Here is an 18,758-nt window from a genome sequence, read left to right as displayed (position 1 = left end):
TATCTTCTGGAAGTTAATCAGAACTAGCCTCCCAAATGCCAAAAATCCTCAATGAAGTGGGAAAGACATCTGTTGGATATCCAGAACACTCTGAGCACTAACAGCAATGGAGTCAAGCAAGAATTCATTTGTTTTAGAGTAGCAGCTTGAGATGCAAGTTCCGATAGGTCTCTGGGGTGGAGGAGAGAAAGGAAGCAAGGAAGGACCTGGTGAAGCTCACATGGACTTGCTTGGGTTTTCCAGAACACGTTGCTACCATTACTAAAGCATCAGAATAAATCCCTATAGGTGGTCAAGTTTTCATGCAGGCACCACCAGAACTCATTTGTTGCTTTGCTACTGCAACCCATATTGTACATATAACTATGAAACAGACATGCATGCTTTTTGGGCAGTTTGTATTTGTTTTATTACAATTTTAACGGTTAGTATTTTCATATCTGAACATCTTTAAAGGATTTTTAGATTTACAGCTTCAAAAGACACTTTTACAGAATTATTTAAGCCTTGATAACGATTACCTACTGCACTGTATACAAGTTACCTGCCCATCTTCAAGGACTCTCCCTCAAAAATTGAAAATCTGAGATTTGTGTTCACAAAACTACAGAACAACTCAATTTATGGAAAAAGAATAAATCTGTCAAATGTTCCTATCAGTTTCACAAATTTAAGATTCAATAAGAGCATACACAAAACTATACATTTTATCATTTTATTAGGAATAATTCCAAGTGGGTTATGAAGAAACTAATCCATTGAGTTTGATGATTTTTCCAAAATTCTTTATGAAGATATGTTCACCAATAAACAGTAAAACTTCAGCAGAACTATTATACACTGGGCGAAAACATTCAGGCTGATACCAAAAGCAACATGCAACATAAAGAGATACAATATAAAGGAAGACAATCTGCTGAATATTAAAAACCACCTCAACATGAGCTCTTTGCAACCAGCACAGAGCTATGCTACCCATCAAATCCAATTCACACAAAGGCAAGTTGGGCTGATGGAACCCAAGGTTAATAAAATGTTCCTTAGTGCAGTAGATTTGAATAGTGTTTCAGAGCATTTTTTTGGCAAGGGAGAGAAATAAATATAAATGGAATGCTACATTTTTAAGTCAGCAGACTGTCTGAGGAATGAAATAATAAGGTATCAGTAAACTAAAGTAGCAGGGGGGGAATCTTTAAAAAACATTACTTAATTTATTGGGGCTCAAAAAGTATTCAAAACAGATTTTAAAGATGTCACAATAACTATCTTCAGGCATTTAACATAATAAGGGAAGTAAAAATCAGAAGATACACTTTTTCCAAGTTAAGGAGTTTGTTTTTTTAAACCCAAGCACATTGCTACTTCTGCAACATATAGCTTGGTAAACAATAATTGGCAACAAAATAAGTTGAAACGCTGTAATATCCTGCCCAAACCCGTTCCAGATACTGTTTAATAACCAAGATGCAAACTAATTTTGTTGTAACAAGCCTAGACCACTTATATCAAACATGTCCCTGATGAGAAAGTCATCCAGTTTGAGTTAGCGTTTTGAGAGCTCATTTGACAGCCAGTCAAGTCCCTCATACAGACCAGTTCCTTGTGTAGCGCAGGTCGCTTGGACATACCACTGTTAAGGAACAAAATATAAAATAAAATGAAAAGTGAACTTTAAAATATTGAATTCCTACATACTATCAGGGTGTAATTCTTATGGTACAATTTCATGTAGTTTGATCCCAATAAGTATGTTTTTCAAAAAACGTATTTCCCACCACCACAAAGCCTAACAGTAACAGAAGATATTTTCATGAAAAAATTTTAAATTTCAATTAGCAATTGGGTTTTGAAGATTCTCCTGCTGTGTCTGTCACCCAAATACTGACACATTATATTAGTGCACAAGAAGCAAAGTTAAATTGAAGACTAATAAAGTAAAGTGTAAAAAACTGTTGTAAATTAAAATTATTTGTTTTAATCAGGTGCTATTGAGCTCATAGGTAAGGAATTTTTACTACATGATTTAACCCATCTCTTTTTAAAACCAGTTCATAATGACATAAGCCACGACTGTCAACATGAAGAGGTAAAGTGATGCAAAAAAAATGCAATGAGGAATTATATAACAGGGATTTAAAGTCCCCAACAAAAGTTGTTTAGTTGAAGCCTTCCTTATCCCGTCGGGCATTTTTAAGATTGGAATTGTCCAAGAGTTTTGATAAAACATTCTCAGTCTTTCTTCAAAATAACAAACAGAAGAGTAAAGGCAAAACACCTCCCCCCGCCCTCCTCGCCCCCCAAGATATTCAATAGACTGCAATGGTTGTATCTTCCTATTTAAAAAAAGGAGTAATGAAGCATTTTATTTGCTCTTGATCACCTATTTTTATTACAAAGTGTGTGTTTTATGTTACTCTTGTAGAAATAAGACTTTGTACATGTCAAATACACATTACATTTTTCCACAGAAAAGAGATGAAAGCTTAAAACTTAAAAGGGAGAGTACATTTGCTTACAAAAAAATTGGACCAAAACTTTAGTACTTACAGTTCTGTTACGCAGAGACTGAAGACCTAGTTTATCTGTCATTTCACTGATTGCCATGGCATTTGGCAAGTCTTGTTTGTTTGCAAAAAGCAGTAGCACTGCATCTCGCAACTCATCTTCCTGAAGCTAACAGAACAAGAGACCATGCTAGTTATTTTTCCATTTAATTACTGTAACAAGCAGCTAAAGAGATGCAATTATGAAATAAAGTGAAAAGTGCTGTAAACTTTTTCATTCTCACTCCCCAAATCACAGTGAGTAGCTTCTGACTGAGATCATCAAGTATCCATGGTACAAATTCCAATAGTGTAGGTAAAGCAACATTGTTTCAAACAGCAGTTTGGATCTAAATTGTATCTAGACAGCTCATTGTCAGAGATTACTTTTCTTTTGGGTTTTACATCCCAAAGGGAATTGGGTGAAGTCATCAGTAGTTCTTGACCTAGAGTCCACTCACATGCTAAACAATTTTAGCTAAGTAGTGATGATTTAAAAAAAAAAAAAAGGGAACTTTACAATACACGTTTTAAGACTTTCTGAAGGTGCATGTGTTTTGAAATTTCAGCAAAACTGGCATATTCACCATTTGCAGAAAAGTTGATTTGGTAAAGTAAATACAGAAGATGGCAATTCTGTTCCAAAGATATTTATATTTACCATTTTCTGCAGTTCTTCTGCTGCTTCCTGAATTCTCTCTCTGTCATTGCTATCTACCACAAAAATAAGACCCTGAAAAAAAAGTTAAGCAGCTTTGATAAGTCGCCATAAAAAACTTAAGCATACAGCAGTGTTCTACCCAATAATTCATGTCATCTTTTTCTTAGGATTACAGTTGTGGTGCTTCCCCTCTCAGAAATTCAAGTTTGAAATGGTAGCAATCTTTTAATTAACGTATACAGAGAAAGATCATGGACTACATGAGGAAGACAGCTAGGTCATCAGTAGACATGATATGAACATAATTTTCCACAGTGTATGCTAAGTTTTAAAAAACAAAACAAACAAACAAACCCCCCCCAAGAAGGCTATGATTCCTAGACTGTGGTCTCCATATCAGAATTTCAGGGAAAGATAACTGGCGAAATTGTGATCGTTTTACTTATTTTCAGATGTTCCACTGAATCAAAGACAGCTAGAGATACAATATCTAGACACTATTAAGATGTCCTCCACCCTATAAAGCTGAGGGTTCTCAACCTTTTAAGTGTGTTTTTACCAAAATGTTCCTAACACCATTTCTAACATTAAAAGAGAAATGTCAAAGTGCTTATTCCATACTGCCTTCCACTCTTTAAATCTCCACCTAAAAGTCTTACAGCCTAACCTCCTCTGAAGAAGCAGATTCTCCCCCTTTGAAGGTCCCTGGTGATGCTTCTATAATAGGTCTGAAGATGTCAAGTAGGTAACATTTTTGGTCCTCAACTGATATGCTGTTACTAGACTACTCTGCAAGTCCCTTTGTCTAGTCACATTCCACCATACACTCCTATTTGCACATGCCCCAGAATCATGCCTGTGCTACTGCAGAGAGAAGTTTCTTGGCAACAATCCTGTACAAAGCAGAGCAACAAGCATGAATCTCTTCTGCTGCTGGGGTGTATAGAAATCTGATAAATTACTTGTCTTTCTACTAACTACCCAAAAAGCACATTGCAGCGATGACAGAAGCAGCAAAGAAGTGAACTTGACATGGCCCGGATCAAACAACCAGCAATACCACCCCGATTAACGGTATTCAGTAACATTTTTAGATACTTTATAAGCAAAGGGAGCCTAATAAACAAAACTTGTATTTAACCATAATGTGCAGGTAAATATTTTTATGTAACTCGAAGTAAAAATTATCTTGTCTGTCTTCAGTTTGGTTAGAAAAAGAAATACCTACAAGGGCAGCTAGGCATTAACTTACTTCTTTACTTGAAGACCCTCTTCAGTTTCAGGAGGTTAGCAGACAAAGCATCAAATTTAATGAGGCTAGAAAGTCCACCACATAGCTTAGTGACCCCTCTGGCACATTAAGGAGTAACACTGGCAGGTCCCTCATGGGAATCCTGTCTATCCAAGTAAAACCATAATAAGCTAAGTCTACACTAGGAGTACTTTACTGGTACTGGAATTCTGGTATACTGCACCAGCAAAGGGCTCCTAACATGGATATATCCTAGTGTGGATACAACTATACCAGCAAAACTGCTCGTGCACTAGCATAGTCAAACAACAATTCCCCCTTCACCACCGTCCCTTAGAGAAAAACACACGTATTTGGTAAAAGCACAGTTTTGCTGGTATAATTGTATATACACCAGGGGAAATCACTCTGCTTCACATCCCTGACTGACTGGATGCTATGATAGCAAAAGTCTGTAGCGTAGACACAGCATAAGACATGAAGCCTTCCAGATGAGAAGGGAAAAAAAAAAAACAAAACAGCTAAACAGAAAAATAAGCCAAGGATCCTCAGAATTCCAGCAAACATAGTGGGGACCAACTCATGAGAAGAAAATGGAAATGGAGGCAGATCATTTTCTGGAGATACTGTACACAGTGGTCTTCATTTTAATATGAATGTATATGCACTTTTTTTTGTAAAACATAAGAACTCCTACCTGTGTGTTTTGAAAGTAATGCCTCCAAAGAGGTCTAATTTTATCCTGACCACCAACATCCCAAACTGTGAAACAAATGTTTTTATATTCTACTGTTTCCACATTAAAACCTAAAGAAAAAAAAAGTGGTTAAATATTGACATTGACTATGTAAAAGTTACTATTATGAAGTGTCAGCTGTCCTCTTAAAAACAGTGACAAAGTTTCACTTTCATATACACATTTTTTTGTTACGATAGAACCAAAATGCATAAAATCATAATTTCTTTAAGAGTCCAAGTCTTTACTAACTTCTATTCTGGGGAATATGCATCTCCCACTACCCCACCAATCAGATCTTGAAACAAAAGGTCCTACAATGAACAACATTTAAGTCTTTTCTCCCTCAGGAGAATTGAGGATTTTAAAGTGAATGATTCTGTAGTTTAATTACATTTAAATATTAGTAATTAGATGAGAAGCAATCATTAGTTTTCTTACCAATAGTGGGAATTGTGGTGACAATTTCTCCTAGCTTCAGTTTATACAGAATAGTTGTCTTACCAGCAGCATCCAAACCAACTAAAAAAAAATAAATATATATAAAATTTAATTTTAGTTTCACAGTATAACTAAATCATGCTCTTTATAAATATTCCACTGAAAACAACAGGGTGGGGATTCACTTTTCAGTGAGCAACAGGTAAGTTCCTAAATGGCCTTAGTGAATAAAACTTTTTTCTCCCCCCCCCCCCCCAAGTATATTTCTCTCCTTCCTTCTCCACCCATCACTTGAGGCAGAAGCCAAACAGCTAAGAACTCAAGTTTAATACCAGAGTTCCCATTCTCCATTTACATCATCAGAAAGCTATATAACAACTTCTTCTTTAGGCATCATGTAAATGACTGATCGGAGTTTTTATTTGTTTTTAAAAAAAAACTTTGTCATTCACATGTAAAGATTTTGCTCTAGCATGTTTTCATGTATTTGACATACCTTGTAATATTTTTTAGGCAGCAGCCAGAAGTTCTCTCTCCTCCTTCACTTATTCCCCATCAGATTGGAAGCTACTTTTTCTTCTTAAATGCAGACCCTGTTTATTATTGATCCCTTTATTACCTTCAGATCTGGCTACTGCTGCATGCCCCACCTGAGACTACTCTTGATCACTTCAAAGTTTCAGCTAACATGAAATGCAGCAGCTCACTTAGGGCTATTTTACACTACCTCGCTACATTGGTGCGGCTGTGCCATTGTAATGTATCTGGTGAAGATGTGCTATGCTGACAGGAGAGTGCTCTCTTATCCAGGGCTTTGGAACTGTGCCCCAGCTCCGCTTCAGGCAAAAACCCACAGCTCTACTGCTCCGGAGCTGCTCTGCGCTCCAGCTCTGGGCTCCGCTCCAAAGCACGGCTCTTATCAGCATAAATTACTCCACCTCAACGAGAGGCGGAAGTTATGTCGGTAGGAGAGCATCTCCTGTTGATATAGCACAGTAGGGACTCCACTTAAAGTCAACGTAACTTATGTCACTCAAAAGGGGTGGCGATGTAAGTTACATGGACTCAAGTGGTAGCGTAGAGAATCCCTTAGTGACATTCGATATATGGAGAGCATATAACACCTGTGGCTCTAGACTACACTGAACAATTCACTTTCTGGAACAATACAAACTGTTTTTTATATAAAAGTCCTACATGTTTTGTGTCATGGCTACCCACAATACATGTCTCCATACACTACTCCAGTCTACTGGGCTGTTTTGGTTAACAGTCCCCACTTCTGAACTCTGCAGGAGGGTACTCTGCTCTGGAATTTGCTTCCCTGCTGCTCCAACAAAACCCTAGTTTGTTGACCTTCCAGGAAGACTGATGTGGGGTTGTTTGTTTCCCTTTTGGAGTGATTATTTGTAATTTATTTCTATTTGTACATTGAAAAAGTGTGCGTGTGCGCATTTTAACTGGGCATGTACCCACAGAACTTTAAGAGGAGCAGCTTTTGCAAATAAACATTTGGTAGTCCATCATGGTGTTTCAAATACTGTGAGCTGAGTGGATTAATTTGTACTTTGACAAGTATTAAGAGTTTAGACCAGGGATAGGCAACCTATGGCACAGGTGCCGTAAGCGGCACGCGAGCTGGTTTTCAGTGGCACTCGCATTGCCTGAGTCCTGGCCACCAGTCTGGGGGGCTCTACATTTTAAATTTAATTTTAAATGAAGCTTCTTGAACATTTTAAAAACCTTATTTACTTTACATACAAATAGTTTACTTATATATTATAGACTTCTAGAAAGAGACCTTCTAAAAACATTAAAATGTATTACTGGCAAACGAAACCTTAAATTAGAGTGAATAAATGAAGACTCGGCACACCACTTCTGAAAGGTTGCCAACCCCTGGTTTAGACTCTGTCCCAGAAAACCAATTCAACACACAACATTTGGCAATGTATTATGACCTACTGCACATGACCATGAATAAATGATGTTATTTAAGAAGTAAACTGCAAGAATGAGTGTTCAACAAGTGAACGCAACAATCATTTTAATTAAAATATCATTTGAGAAACTCAAAGCTTTCAGTAGAACTTCGATAACACTCTTCTCAAAAAAAAAAAACAAAACAAATGAGAGAACAGAAAAACTCCGTCTGGTACTATCAGCACACTCAGCAACCATTTCTTTTATTACTATACCCATATTCTAATACTGTAGTATGTTTTGAACTAATGTCTTTCTTGCTATTTTTGTACCTGTCCTGCACTCCATAGAGGGGTGTCTGACAACAAGTTGTACACTTATATAAATAAGGCAGTTTTCTTAGTGTTGCAATATAATGTAATTTCAGATTACTCAATCACTTACGCAGAATGAAACCAGACCCTTAAAAACCTCTATTTTCTATTTGCAAAGTCTCGCTATATAAAAAAGCATCCTACAGTATTTTAGACATTTAATATATCAATGTTATAGAAATTAATGTATTTATAGTTTGTAAAGAAAATCAACTGCTTTAACTGATATTGGAATCTGTAGAGCCAAAAGGCCATGTGTTATACTTCTGTCAAAGAGACTTCTTTAGGTACAAGAAAATTCTCAAAATTCCATTTTAAAGAGCTCTCTAAATGTGTTTTCATGATTTCTAAATGCGTGCCCTTCAGAACTCCAATATTCCATCCCCACCCATTCCTCTAGATGATTAGCTACAATAGTAGGTGCACTGAAATAGTTCTTACTATGAACCTACAAAGTTTAAAATTGCTAATATTGTTTCAGCATTTTTCCTACACCAGTGAAGTGTTGGGTAACATTCAAAGAAGGGGGACTCTGTAAGGAGCAACTGTCAGCTCTTCAAATGTACCTCCTGTGCTGAAATAATGACTAATAACCAAAGGTATTGCTGTCCAAGATGGACCTCTAAAAGTATGTCTACATTGCAATTAAACACCAACAGTGGGTACAAATCAGTTGACTTGGCTCATGGGGCTTGGGCTGTAGGGCTATAAAACTGCAGTGAAGATGTTCGGCCTCGAGCTGGAGCCTGGGACTCTACCTCCTCACAGGGTCCCAGACATTGAGATTCAGTTTTATAACCCCATGAGCCTGAGCCAACTGACCTGGGCCAGACATAGGTCTTTAAACTGCAGTGCAGACAGACGTTCATACCTCAGCCACTTTACTGGGCATTTCCAAGTGGAAGATAAGATGCCTGGGCCTTCAGAGAAGCCACAGGAAACACAAGCATAATACTTAACTCTCTCTAGAAGCCTGAATAGAACAGAAAAGATGGAATGTACTCCATGAAAATTAAGATTATGTAGAGAAGAGTCATCAGTTCAAAATATATACTTGAATTCCTCAAAAACGATAACATCTTAAGGCAAATGGCTCATCAGTAAGTTTGACAACCTTGAAAATAAACATGAAGCTCAATTCAGTGGTCAGAAAATGTCAAAACTCACCAAAAAAAAGAGACAAAAAGTTTCTAGCTCTTACAGTAGCAGAAAAATAATAAACTTTAAAAATGTGACCCACTTGTATCCTAAAGACTCAAAAAGCAGAAGGCAAATAAATCAACCCAACATTTTTCAAAGTCTCATGATTTAAAACAAGATCATTCTTTTGTGAGGACCTACTCTTTATGCAAGTTCTTGGAGTTGGCAATACTGGAATACCAAGAAGGAATTTTGTATGCTTGTGTGTATGAAAGATAACGAACCATGATGAGAAATGTTCCGTGGCACACTAGGAGAGAAATATTCAACACCAAGAACAGGCCTTACCTGCAAGTCTTTGAACAAAAGACTGGACCAGAAAGATTTCCAGGAACTTTCATGGTGAAAATATAAGCATTTACATGAATACAGAAGTCACATATTGGTATTAAAACAGGTTCCCAATTCAAACACCAAGTAGTTTTATAGGATAATTGTCGGTTTAGCAAAGTTAGAAGTCTAAAGTTTGCATTATCGCCAGCCCCCTCACCAATATAGCCAACCCCGTCCTCAAACTTCCTTATTACAAGCTATCAGAGGGGTAGCCGCGTTAGTTTGGATCTTAAAAGATCTGTAAAAAATCTGACGAAGTGGGTATTCACCCACGAAAGCTCATGCTCCAAAACGTCTGTTAGTCTAAGATGTCACAGGATTCTTTGCTGTTATTACAAGCTGTAAATCAATTGTTCCCCTTTCAGATTTTTTAAATAACTTTTAAAAGTATCAAGTCACATAATTTGAACAGCTATGATGTACAACATATTTCAGCTAATATGCATTATTCTTTTAGAAAAAATGTATGGCAATTTACATGTTACTATGTGCCAATTTCTTAAGAATGCCTCAGTATTCAGCTTTCTAAAACAAAACATTACACAATCCCACCATTTGCAATTGTTCTTATTCTCCTAAGAGAGTGAAATGTATTTACCACCACATTTGATATACCGGATTTTTACATCTGATATATATATTTTTAAACTCGTCTTCTGACTATCAAATGATAGGTAAGTCAACTGTCTCGGTCACATGAGGGGATAGTTAAGAATTCCAATTAACAACTCTTCCAAGTTTACATGAAAAAATCTCTGACACTCCCCAACACCAAGTCACAAATCTGAAAGAGGATTATTTTGCACCTTGGTTATTTGTTTCGGATTCTTTTCCAGAAATATTAACTTTTAGCTCTTTCTCCATTGAGGCTTAAGTCTCACAGTACAAGTGTGTTGACGGCTGTTTGTGAAGTCCTGAGACACAGCCATTCAGATAGCAATTAAGGGTCACATGGTAAGTACAGCCTTGCCCTTGCACCTATTTGATCTTTGTAATGCCTACTTTACTCATTTCAAGAGCCCTGCTCCACTTTACTTATAGTCTCTTCAAGTCACTTGTAAGTCCCAGGCTTGCAGCGTGCTTCTCCTAGGAACTCCACTCTGCTAGTCACCTTTACATCACCATGGCACCTGCATACTTACTTACAGCTCTCATAGTTGCATGCATGATAAGCAACTTCTCTGAACTGTTTGAAAGAATTACACAAATTACTTACAACTGTCAGGTTGGAATGTTACATTTTCCTCTACTTTCTTTAAGAGTTTCTCCAAAGACATTTTTGGCCCTCTCTTATGAGGTGTGCTTGTTCTGGGGCCATTAAACTTACTGCATATATATCTGCATTCAGTTCCATCTACAGACTCACATGAACTCATTGTTAAAACAATCTCAAACTGTTCTTTTCAGCCAATCAAATTGTACTGCCTAAAGGTAAGTGCTCTCCAGAAAGATTTTATCACTGCATTGTATTTTACATCATTCTACTTTTCCATATCCTAAAAGAGAAGTAGTTTTGCCCTGTGAGTAAATTCTCCATTTTTTAAATCCAGCCTAAGCCACCTAGACATGGCATACCTGTAATCTAAACGTGAACAAAGCACAGCTTTATGCAAGTAACCACAAAAATTTAGGGATTGATTTTTAAATGGAATATATTCAAGATCACCACATTGTGGCAGCCAGACTCAAGATTTCCCAAAATTAAGAAGCAGGAAGCAGGTTCCAAATGTCCGAATTCGACTGATATTCAGATTAAAATAATTTCAAAATCATTCTTATTTTAGCATTCATATAAGCAAGTTCTACCTTGTAATTTCTTCACTATGTTTTACAAGGGCCATTACAAACAATTCATGCCATTGATTTTTGGCTAGGTTTGTTAATATAGCTATTTATAGGTTTGTAGGTTGTGTTTTTTGTTAAGTTACAGGTTTGTTACTATTCAACCACACAGGTGGGATTCCCAAAGTTAAGAAGATAGGGAACAGCCTATCATTCGGCAGCTTAATATTTGAAATGCTAATAAGCCTCTCGGAAGATGGATATTTTGGCAGTTTATTGTCTCAGATTATAGATAGCTGCGTGGCCATACTAACAAGTAATGAATATAGTGACATGATATAATTATGATTCTGCAAGGTGCAATATGAAGAAAAATAAGGTTATTCAGTAATATGTTAACATATACCCATGTACTAGTGGATTAAGCGTAACACTGGGACCAAGGAATTTCTGAACTCTAACCCATTCTGCCCAGTTCAACTATGTTAAATTATTTAACCCAATATCTCAGCTGTCTCTTTTCTCCCCGATCCGTATCTGTAAAAGGGAGTTGGAATTGTGCTTTCCCTTCCTCGCACACAAGAATATAAATGGTTGTCAGCCCTTTAAAATATAGTGATATGTAAACATGCAAAGTATTAATGTGAGTCTATGGGGCAATTATGATTTTTAAGAAGCTTTGTAAATCCACTTGTGACATAATGCACTATTGACTATTATTCTCCTAATCATAAGTTTAGTTAGGGGCATCCATTAGGAGAATATTATATCTTTTAACGGCTATCGTGCGATTAATTGCACAATTAATTGTGCTGTTAAACAATAATAGAATACCATTATTTAAATATTTTTTGGTGTTTTCTACAAAGTCAAATCAGTCTTTGTTCAGCCAATTGCTCAGACAAACAGGTTTGTTTACATTTGCAGATGATAATGCTGCCTGCTTCTTGTTTACGTCACCTGAAAGTGAGAACACGCGTTTGCATGGCACTGTTGTAGTTGATACCACAAGATATTTATGTGCCAGATGCACTACAGAATATGTCCCTTGATGCTTCAACCACCATTCCAGAGGACATGCATCCATGCTGATGACAGGTTCTGCTCAACAACAATCTAAAGCAATGCGGACCAATGCATGTTCATTTTCATAATCTGAATCAGATGCCAACTGCAGAAGGTTAATTTTCTTTTTTGGTGGTTAGGGTTCTGTAGTTTCCGCAGACGACTGTTGCTTTAAGACTTCCGAAAGCATGCACCACACCTCATCCTTCTCAGATTTTGGAAGGCACTTCAGATTCTTAAATCTTGGGTTGAGTGCTATAGCTATCTTTAGAAACTTCACATTGGTATCTTCTTAGCATTTTGTCAAATTTGCAGTTAAAAAGTGTTCTTAAAACGAACATGTGCTGGGTCATCATCCAAGACTGCTATAACAGGAAATATATGGCAGAATGCAGGTAAAACAAAGCAAGAGACATACAATTCTCCCCCAAGGAGTTCAGCCACAAATTTAATTAAAAACACTCTTTTTTTTTTTTTTTTTTTTTTTTTTTTTAAAACAAGGGTCATTAGCACGGAAGCATGTCCTCTGGAACAATGGCTGAAGCATGCAGAGGCATATGAATCTTTAGTGCATCTGGCACGTAAATATCTTGCAACGCCAACTACAACTGTGTCATGCAAACACCTGTTTTCACTTTCAGGTGACACTGTAAATAAGGGTATGTCCAGACTACCCGTCGTATTGGTGGGTAGCGATTGATTTATCGGGGATCGATACATTGCATCTCAGCGAGATGTGATATATCAATCCCTGAACGCGCTCCCCATTGACTCCAGAACTCCACCGGAGCGCGCAGCAGTAGCGGAGTCAATGGGGGAGCCGTGGCCAATGATCCCATGCCATGAGGACGGGAGGTAAGTCGGAATAAGATACGCAACTTTAGCTATGGGAATACCGTAGTTGAAGTCGACGTATCTTACACCGACACCTCCTACTAGTGTTGACCAGGCCTAAGAAGTGGGCAGCATTACCTCCCATAAATGTAAACAAACTTGTTTCTTTTAGCGACTGGCTGAACAAGAAGTAGGACTGAGTGGACTTGTAGGCTCTAAAGTTTTACATTGTTTTGGAGTACAGTTATGTTACCAAAATAAAACAAATAAATAAGATCTACATTTGTAAGGTGTACTTTCTTGATAAAGAGACTGCATGACACTACTTGTATCAGGTGAACTGAAAAATACTATTTTGTTTATATTTTTATTACAAATATTTGCACTGTAAAAATGAAAAAGTGAGCACTGTACACTTCGTATTCTGTAATGCAACTGAAATATTTGAAAAATGTACAAAATATCCAAAAATATTTAATAAATTTCAATTGGTATTCTATTGTTTAACAGTGCGATTAATAGAGATTGTTTTATTCGTAATTCTTTGAGTTAATCATGCGAGTTAACTGCGATTGACAGCTCTAATCTTTTTAGAAGATTATGTTCTCTGCTCACACCATAAAATTAGTAAGCTTGTGAAATACGTGATGGAGTGCAAAGTATTAAAAAACTCATATCCACTCAGAAACACAAGGTACGTGCCATGACTCTGAATTTACTCTGTACAATTTAGTGTTTTATAGATGTTTGCAAAAGTATTAGAGTAAAAGAAAGTTGCTTAAAATACTTCTGTCATTATGATGTCTGAAGTAAATTACATACAAACACTGACAATATTTATTTTCTAACCCACACAATAAAATCTATTTTTAGAAAAATAGAATTTCGTTCAGGTAAAGGAGATAGACTGACAGCTCTGGAGACTGAAATTGTATCTATCTACAATACACTGTAACTCAAGTGGCAGTAACTAAAAATCGTACCCTCCTACCACACTGTCCAGCCCATGTGCCAAAACTGAACCAAAAATCACTTTTGAGGCAGAAACTAATTTAGTCTTTTTAAACCTAGACTGAATAGATTAGGAGAAAATGCCAATGGGGTGCAAATTATGATGTGGACACCTGCTTACAAATATATCCTTCCTTCCATACTACAAATACAACTCTCTCAAAGGAGCTTCCCATAACATTATTTGTAGCGTAGAAGCGTCTAACTGGGTTTCATAACCAAGCTAAAACCTTAAACTGGTTCTGTCTACACTGCATAATGAAAATATGTAGTAAACCTGTCCCCTTACCCACCTTTATTTGTAGTGTAGTCAAACCCTTAAAAACCATGACTGAAAGAAAAAACACAACCCATTTGATGTTGTCCAAACAGCTACTGGAAGGTATGATTCTCGTTGGCAAGTAAAGAGGTATGGGTTGGATGAATGGACTATAAGGTGGACAGAAAGCTGGCAAGATCGTTGGGCTCAACGGGTAACCATCAACAGCTTGATGTTTAGTTGGCAGCCAGTACCAAGCGGAGTGCCCCAAGGGTCAGTCCTGGGGCTGGTTTTGTTCACTATCTTCATTAATGATCTAGAGGATGGTGTGGACTGCAGCCTCAGCAAGTCTGCAGATCACATTAAACTGGGAGGAGTGGTAGATACACTGGAGAGTAGAGATAGGACACAGAGGTACCTAGACAAATTAGAGGATTGGGCCAAAAGAAGTCTGATGGAGGTTCAACAAGGACAAGTGCAAAATCCTACACTTACGATGGAAGAATACCACACATTGCTACAGACTAGAGACCGAATGGCTAGGCAGCAGTTCTGCAGAAAAGGACCTAGAGGTTACAGTGGATGAGAAGCTGGATAGGAGTCGACAGTGTGCCCTTGCTGCCAAGGAGGCTAAGGTCATTTTGGTCTGTATAAGTAGGGGCATTGCCAGCAGATCGAGGGATGTGACCATTCCCCTCTATTTGACATTGGTGAGGCCTCATCCGAAGTACTGTGGCCAGTTTTGGGCCCCACACTACAAGAAGGATGTGGAAAAATTGGAATGAGTCCAGCGGAGGGCAACAAAAATGATTAGGGGGCTGCAGCACATGATTTATGAGGAGAGGCTGAGGAAACTGGGATTGTTTAGTTTGCAGAAGAGAAGAATGAGGGGGGATTTTAGAGCTGCTTTCAACTACCAGAAAGGGGGTTCCAAAGAGGATGGATCTAGACTGTTCTCAGTGGTCCCAGATGACAGAACAAGGAGTTATGGTCTCAAGTTGCAGTGGGGGAGGTTTAAGTTGGATATTAGGAAAAACTTTTTCACTAGGAGGGTGGTGAAGCACTGGCATGGGTTACGTAGGGAGGTGGTGGAATCTCCTTCCTTAGAGGTTTTTAAGGTCAGGCTTGACAAAGCCTTGGCTGGGATGATTCAGTTGGGGATTGGTCCTGCTTTGAGGAGGGGATTGGATTAGATGACCTCCTGAGGTGTCTTCTAACCCTGATATTCTATGATTAGTTTGTATCAGTGTTAGAACTGAACTAATCACTATGGATAAAGTGTCTGAAGCACTATGAACTATTATGGTCTCAAGAACACAGTTTGTTCTTGTATTCTCATCATTCTGCAAGAGTAAAAGCAATAGGGCTACCAGTGTCAATATTAATCTTACAACCATCTTTTCCAAAAAGTTTCATACTTAGTCATTTAGAGTTGTATATGAAAAGTTGGCTTGACATGCTAGTAGTTCTCTTAGTAAATATACAGTAAAAATATTTTCTATGCTATCATTTATAGAGGCAAAAATTACATTAAAGGACACTGATCTCAGGTTTAAATTCTTATTTCAAGTAATTAAAATGTCACAACAAATTTAAGCACAGCAAAACACAAAACACAAAAACCACAACCACCTGCTACATAAGTGTGGGTGAAATTTCAACTGGTGCATACTAGCTTTCATACTCTATGTACAATGTGCTGTGAACACAGAATCATTTTCAGGGGGTTGGGGTGGGTATTTATGCTCGATGTCATTAGGTCTGCTATACATAACCACCTAATGTGCTATGCGTATTACCTCTTGTTTCTCATACATATCCAAATATTTTTAGGGCCCAAATTGATATGCCAACAGTTAAGAGCTGATTCCATTCTCAGTTATTTAGCCAACAGAAAGAAGTTAGATGTGGTACAAAGGCAGTGGACTGAGCTATGGTAAAAGAAGCTCTCTTTATAGTCTCCTGTTAATTAAGCACCAACTGACAGGCACTGAAAAAAGGTCCCATTCACCTAGCTGGACAATTGTAGGAAGGAGTGTATAAAGTTGGGAATGCGAGGAAAGGAAATATTGAATGCAGCATGTGATTATCACCTCTTCAACTCCCAGGTCTGGGAATTACAGTAGGAGTAAAGAAATGATTGTTTTGAACTGTTACACACGTAGGCACAGGAACTAGGGGGGCTGTAGCACCCCATTTTTGTGCAGGGTCCCATCAGCCACCCTGCGCTGAGGGTCCCAGAGCTGCCAGCCCAGCACTTCACTCCTGAGGTCCCAGCCTTGGCCCTCTTACCCCTGGCCGTGTCCCCCACTCCTGGCCCAACTCTGGGAGTGGGGGAGGGCACAGACAGGAGTAAGTGGATAGTGAGGTAAAAAGTTTGGGGTGGGGACCACTAGCTTTTAGCACCCCCACTGCAAAAAAGTGTTCCAGCACCACTGGTTACACAGTACACTTCAGAAGAGCCACAATGTAACTGTGGTCAGATAGTGGCCTAATAAAACCAGCTTGCTACAAAAAGTTGCATTTTTATCATCCTATATGCAAGCTACACCAGAATTTGTGATTAAAAGCAACATTCTTTCTCAGAACAAAAATGAGCAAAGATGGCTAAATTAATGCTTTCTGTTCAGCAGTCAAATTCTGGCGCCCTTAGGGCTACATTAACACACTTGGTGCTGTCACATCATGTTCCTCAAATATCGAATCCTTTCACAAATGATGGGGTATGGCATTTACCTGTTAACAGTTTCACATTCTTTTCACAGGCTGTGCTTGTTTTACAGCGCGCACACACACACACACGCTGCTAAATAATCCCCAGCTTGGCCACAAGCCTCAGGGAAGGGTAGGAGCAGGGTTTAGGGCATTTTCTAATAAAAAGACTAAAAAAGTCTCCCACCAACAGAACTGTGGGGCGAGGAGGTAAAGAACATAAAGGGGAAAGACCACAGCTCCTCCCCCTACCCAAGCTCATTCACTGGAGACAGTTCAGTTCCCCACTAGCCTCAGACCCACGCGGAAGAGCGGAGAGTTGGTTGGGAGACGGGGCAGGCCCGGGGGGATTGATACACACGCACCCACAGCGGGGGCAGAGGTCAGGTCACGGCAGGAGCTTACCCAGGCCTGAAGGGCGCAGACAGACGCTTCCTCCCGCCCCGTGGTCCTCCCCCGGTGTAGCCGGCTCGCAAGCCAGCGGCCGCTTCCTACTGCGTCCCCAACGGCCACACGGAACATCCCCCCTCCCCCCGCAGGGGCCCAGCAGGTCTACACGAAAGAGGCCGAGTAACGGCAAACAAGGGGCTGCGAATGCGGCAAGCGCGGCCCGAGAGATCGGGATCCCTGCGGCGACGGAAGGCAGGGCCGGGCGAGTCCGGGGGTCTCTCTCTTACCCATGAGGATGCGCATCTGCTTCTTGCCGAAGAGACGTGAAAAGAGCGAGGAGATGGTGAGGCCCATGGCGGCTCGGGCTGGGCGGCGGCGAGCGAGAGACGTGTGTGTGCGCGGCAGCAGTTTATGTCCCAACCCCGGTTTCTCTTTTTAGATCCCTCCGCGGGGTCCCTGCCCAGCAACTGCTGGCGGTGGCTGCTGCTGCTTTTGTGTCCGGGGGAGCCTTGCTCGCTCTCTGCCACGTCACGCTCGCCACCACGGCCGCCCCCAGTTCCAACGCGGACAAAATCACGTCACGCTCGCCACATCCCCACTGCAGCGCCACCACCCTCCCTTGTCCCGGAGAAACCCTCCGAACACAGACTGACTACAACTCCCAGCGTGCTATGCTTCAGATGCTGATCGATAGCTTCATTTCATTGGCGTAGGGCAGGATGGGAGATGCAGTCTCAGGTTCCTCAGCTTCCCCAACCTTGGCCTGGGTCGAGTATGGCATGCTGGGAACTGTAGTCATTCTCCGCGCCGCACTGTGTGATGGGAGATGTAGTCTCTGTACCCTAGGCTGCGGCCTAGGGAGCCGATGGTTATACAAAGCCAGTTGTAGAGCGTGTGAGGGGTCTTGCTCACTCTCCCTCCTGGTGGTGGTTGTGTGGGCATAACTCATGGCGCCCTACATCCCCTTTCCCTCCCCCAGCACTTTCTGAGAAGAAGGGTTTGGCAGCATGTCTCTCAAAGACTAATCCTGCTGCCCTCAGGTTAACATACGGCACTCAAATAGTTGCGCTATTGAGAAGATAAGGGACACCTCAAACCAGGGCACAAGGCAGCAATGTGCAAGGACTTAGACTAGAACCAACCAAACCTTATTCCCAATTAGAGCAGAAATATTTTGACTATGTCAATACACAATATCTAAGGCTATGTTTATGTCGCGGAAGTCACAGAATCCATGACTTC

The 18,758-nt window shown here is 39.6% G+C and overlaps 1 protein-coding gene across 1 annotated transcript; it reads right to left on the bottom strand.

Annotated features, from left to right (window-relative positions):
- Window positions 1–701: 701 nt before the first annotated feature.
- Window positions 702–18,146, bottom strand: ARF4 (ADP ribosylation factor 4). The gene is made up of 6 exons (XM_050958488.1): window positions 17,804–18,146; window positions 5,634–5,714; window positions 5,154–5,263; window positions 3,205–3,276; window positions 2,548–2,673; window positions 702–1,630 (listed from the first exon to the last, which is right to left on the bottom strand). The coding sequence occupies exons 1-6, from the start codon at window positions 17,868–17,870 to the stop codon at window positions 1,544–1,546; spliced, it is 543 nt and encodes a 180-aa protein (XP_050814445.1). The 5' UTR covers window positions 17,871–18,146; the 3' UTR covers window positions 702–1,543.
- Between the last annotated feature and the right edge of the window lie 612 nt (window positions 18,147–18,758).

Source organism: Gopherus flavomarginatus, chromosome 6 (genome assembly GCF_025201925.1).
Source record: "Gopherus flavomarginatus isolate rGopFla2 chromosome 6, rGopFla2.mat.asm, whole genome shotgun sequence".
Taxonomy (NCBI): Eukaryota; Metazoa; Chordata; order Testudines; family Testudinidae; genus Gopherus; species Gopherus flavomarginatus.
Note: the sequence above shows the minus strand (reverse complement) of the source record. Positions and strands in the feature narration are given on the sequence as shown.

Bases quoted from the DNA above. Each gene is read 5' to 3' on its own strand.
- ARF4 (XM_050958488.1), bottom strand. From the start codon at position 17,870: ATGGGCCTCACCATCTCCTCGCTCTTTTCACGTCTCTTCGGCAAGAAG. The intron at 5,715-17,803 runs GTAAGAGAGAGA...ATTTTTTTTTAG, and splicing joins GCAGATGCGCATCCTCATGG to TTGGTTTGGATGCTGCTGGT. The intron at 5,264-5,633 runs GTAAGAAAACTA...TTTTTTCTTTAG, and splicing joins CACCACAATTCCCACTATTG to GTTTTAATGTGGAAACAGTA.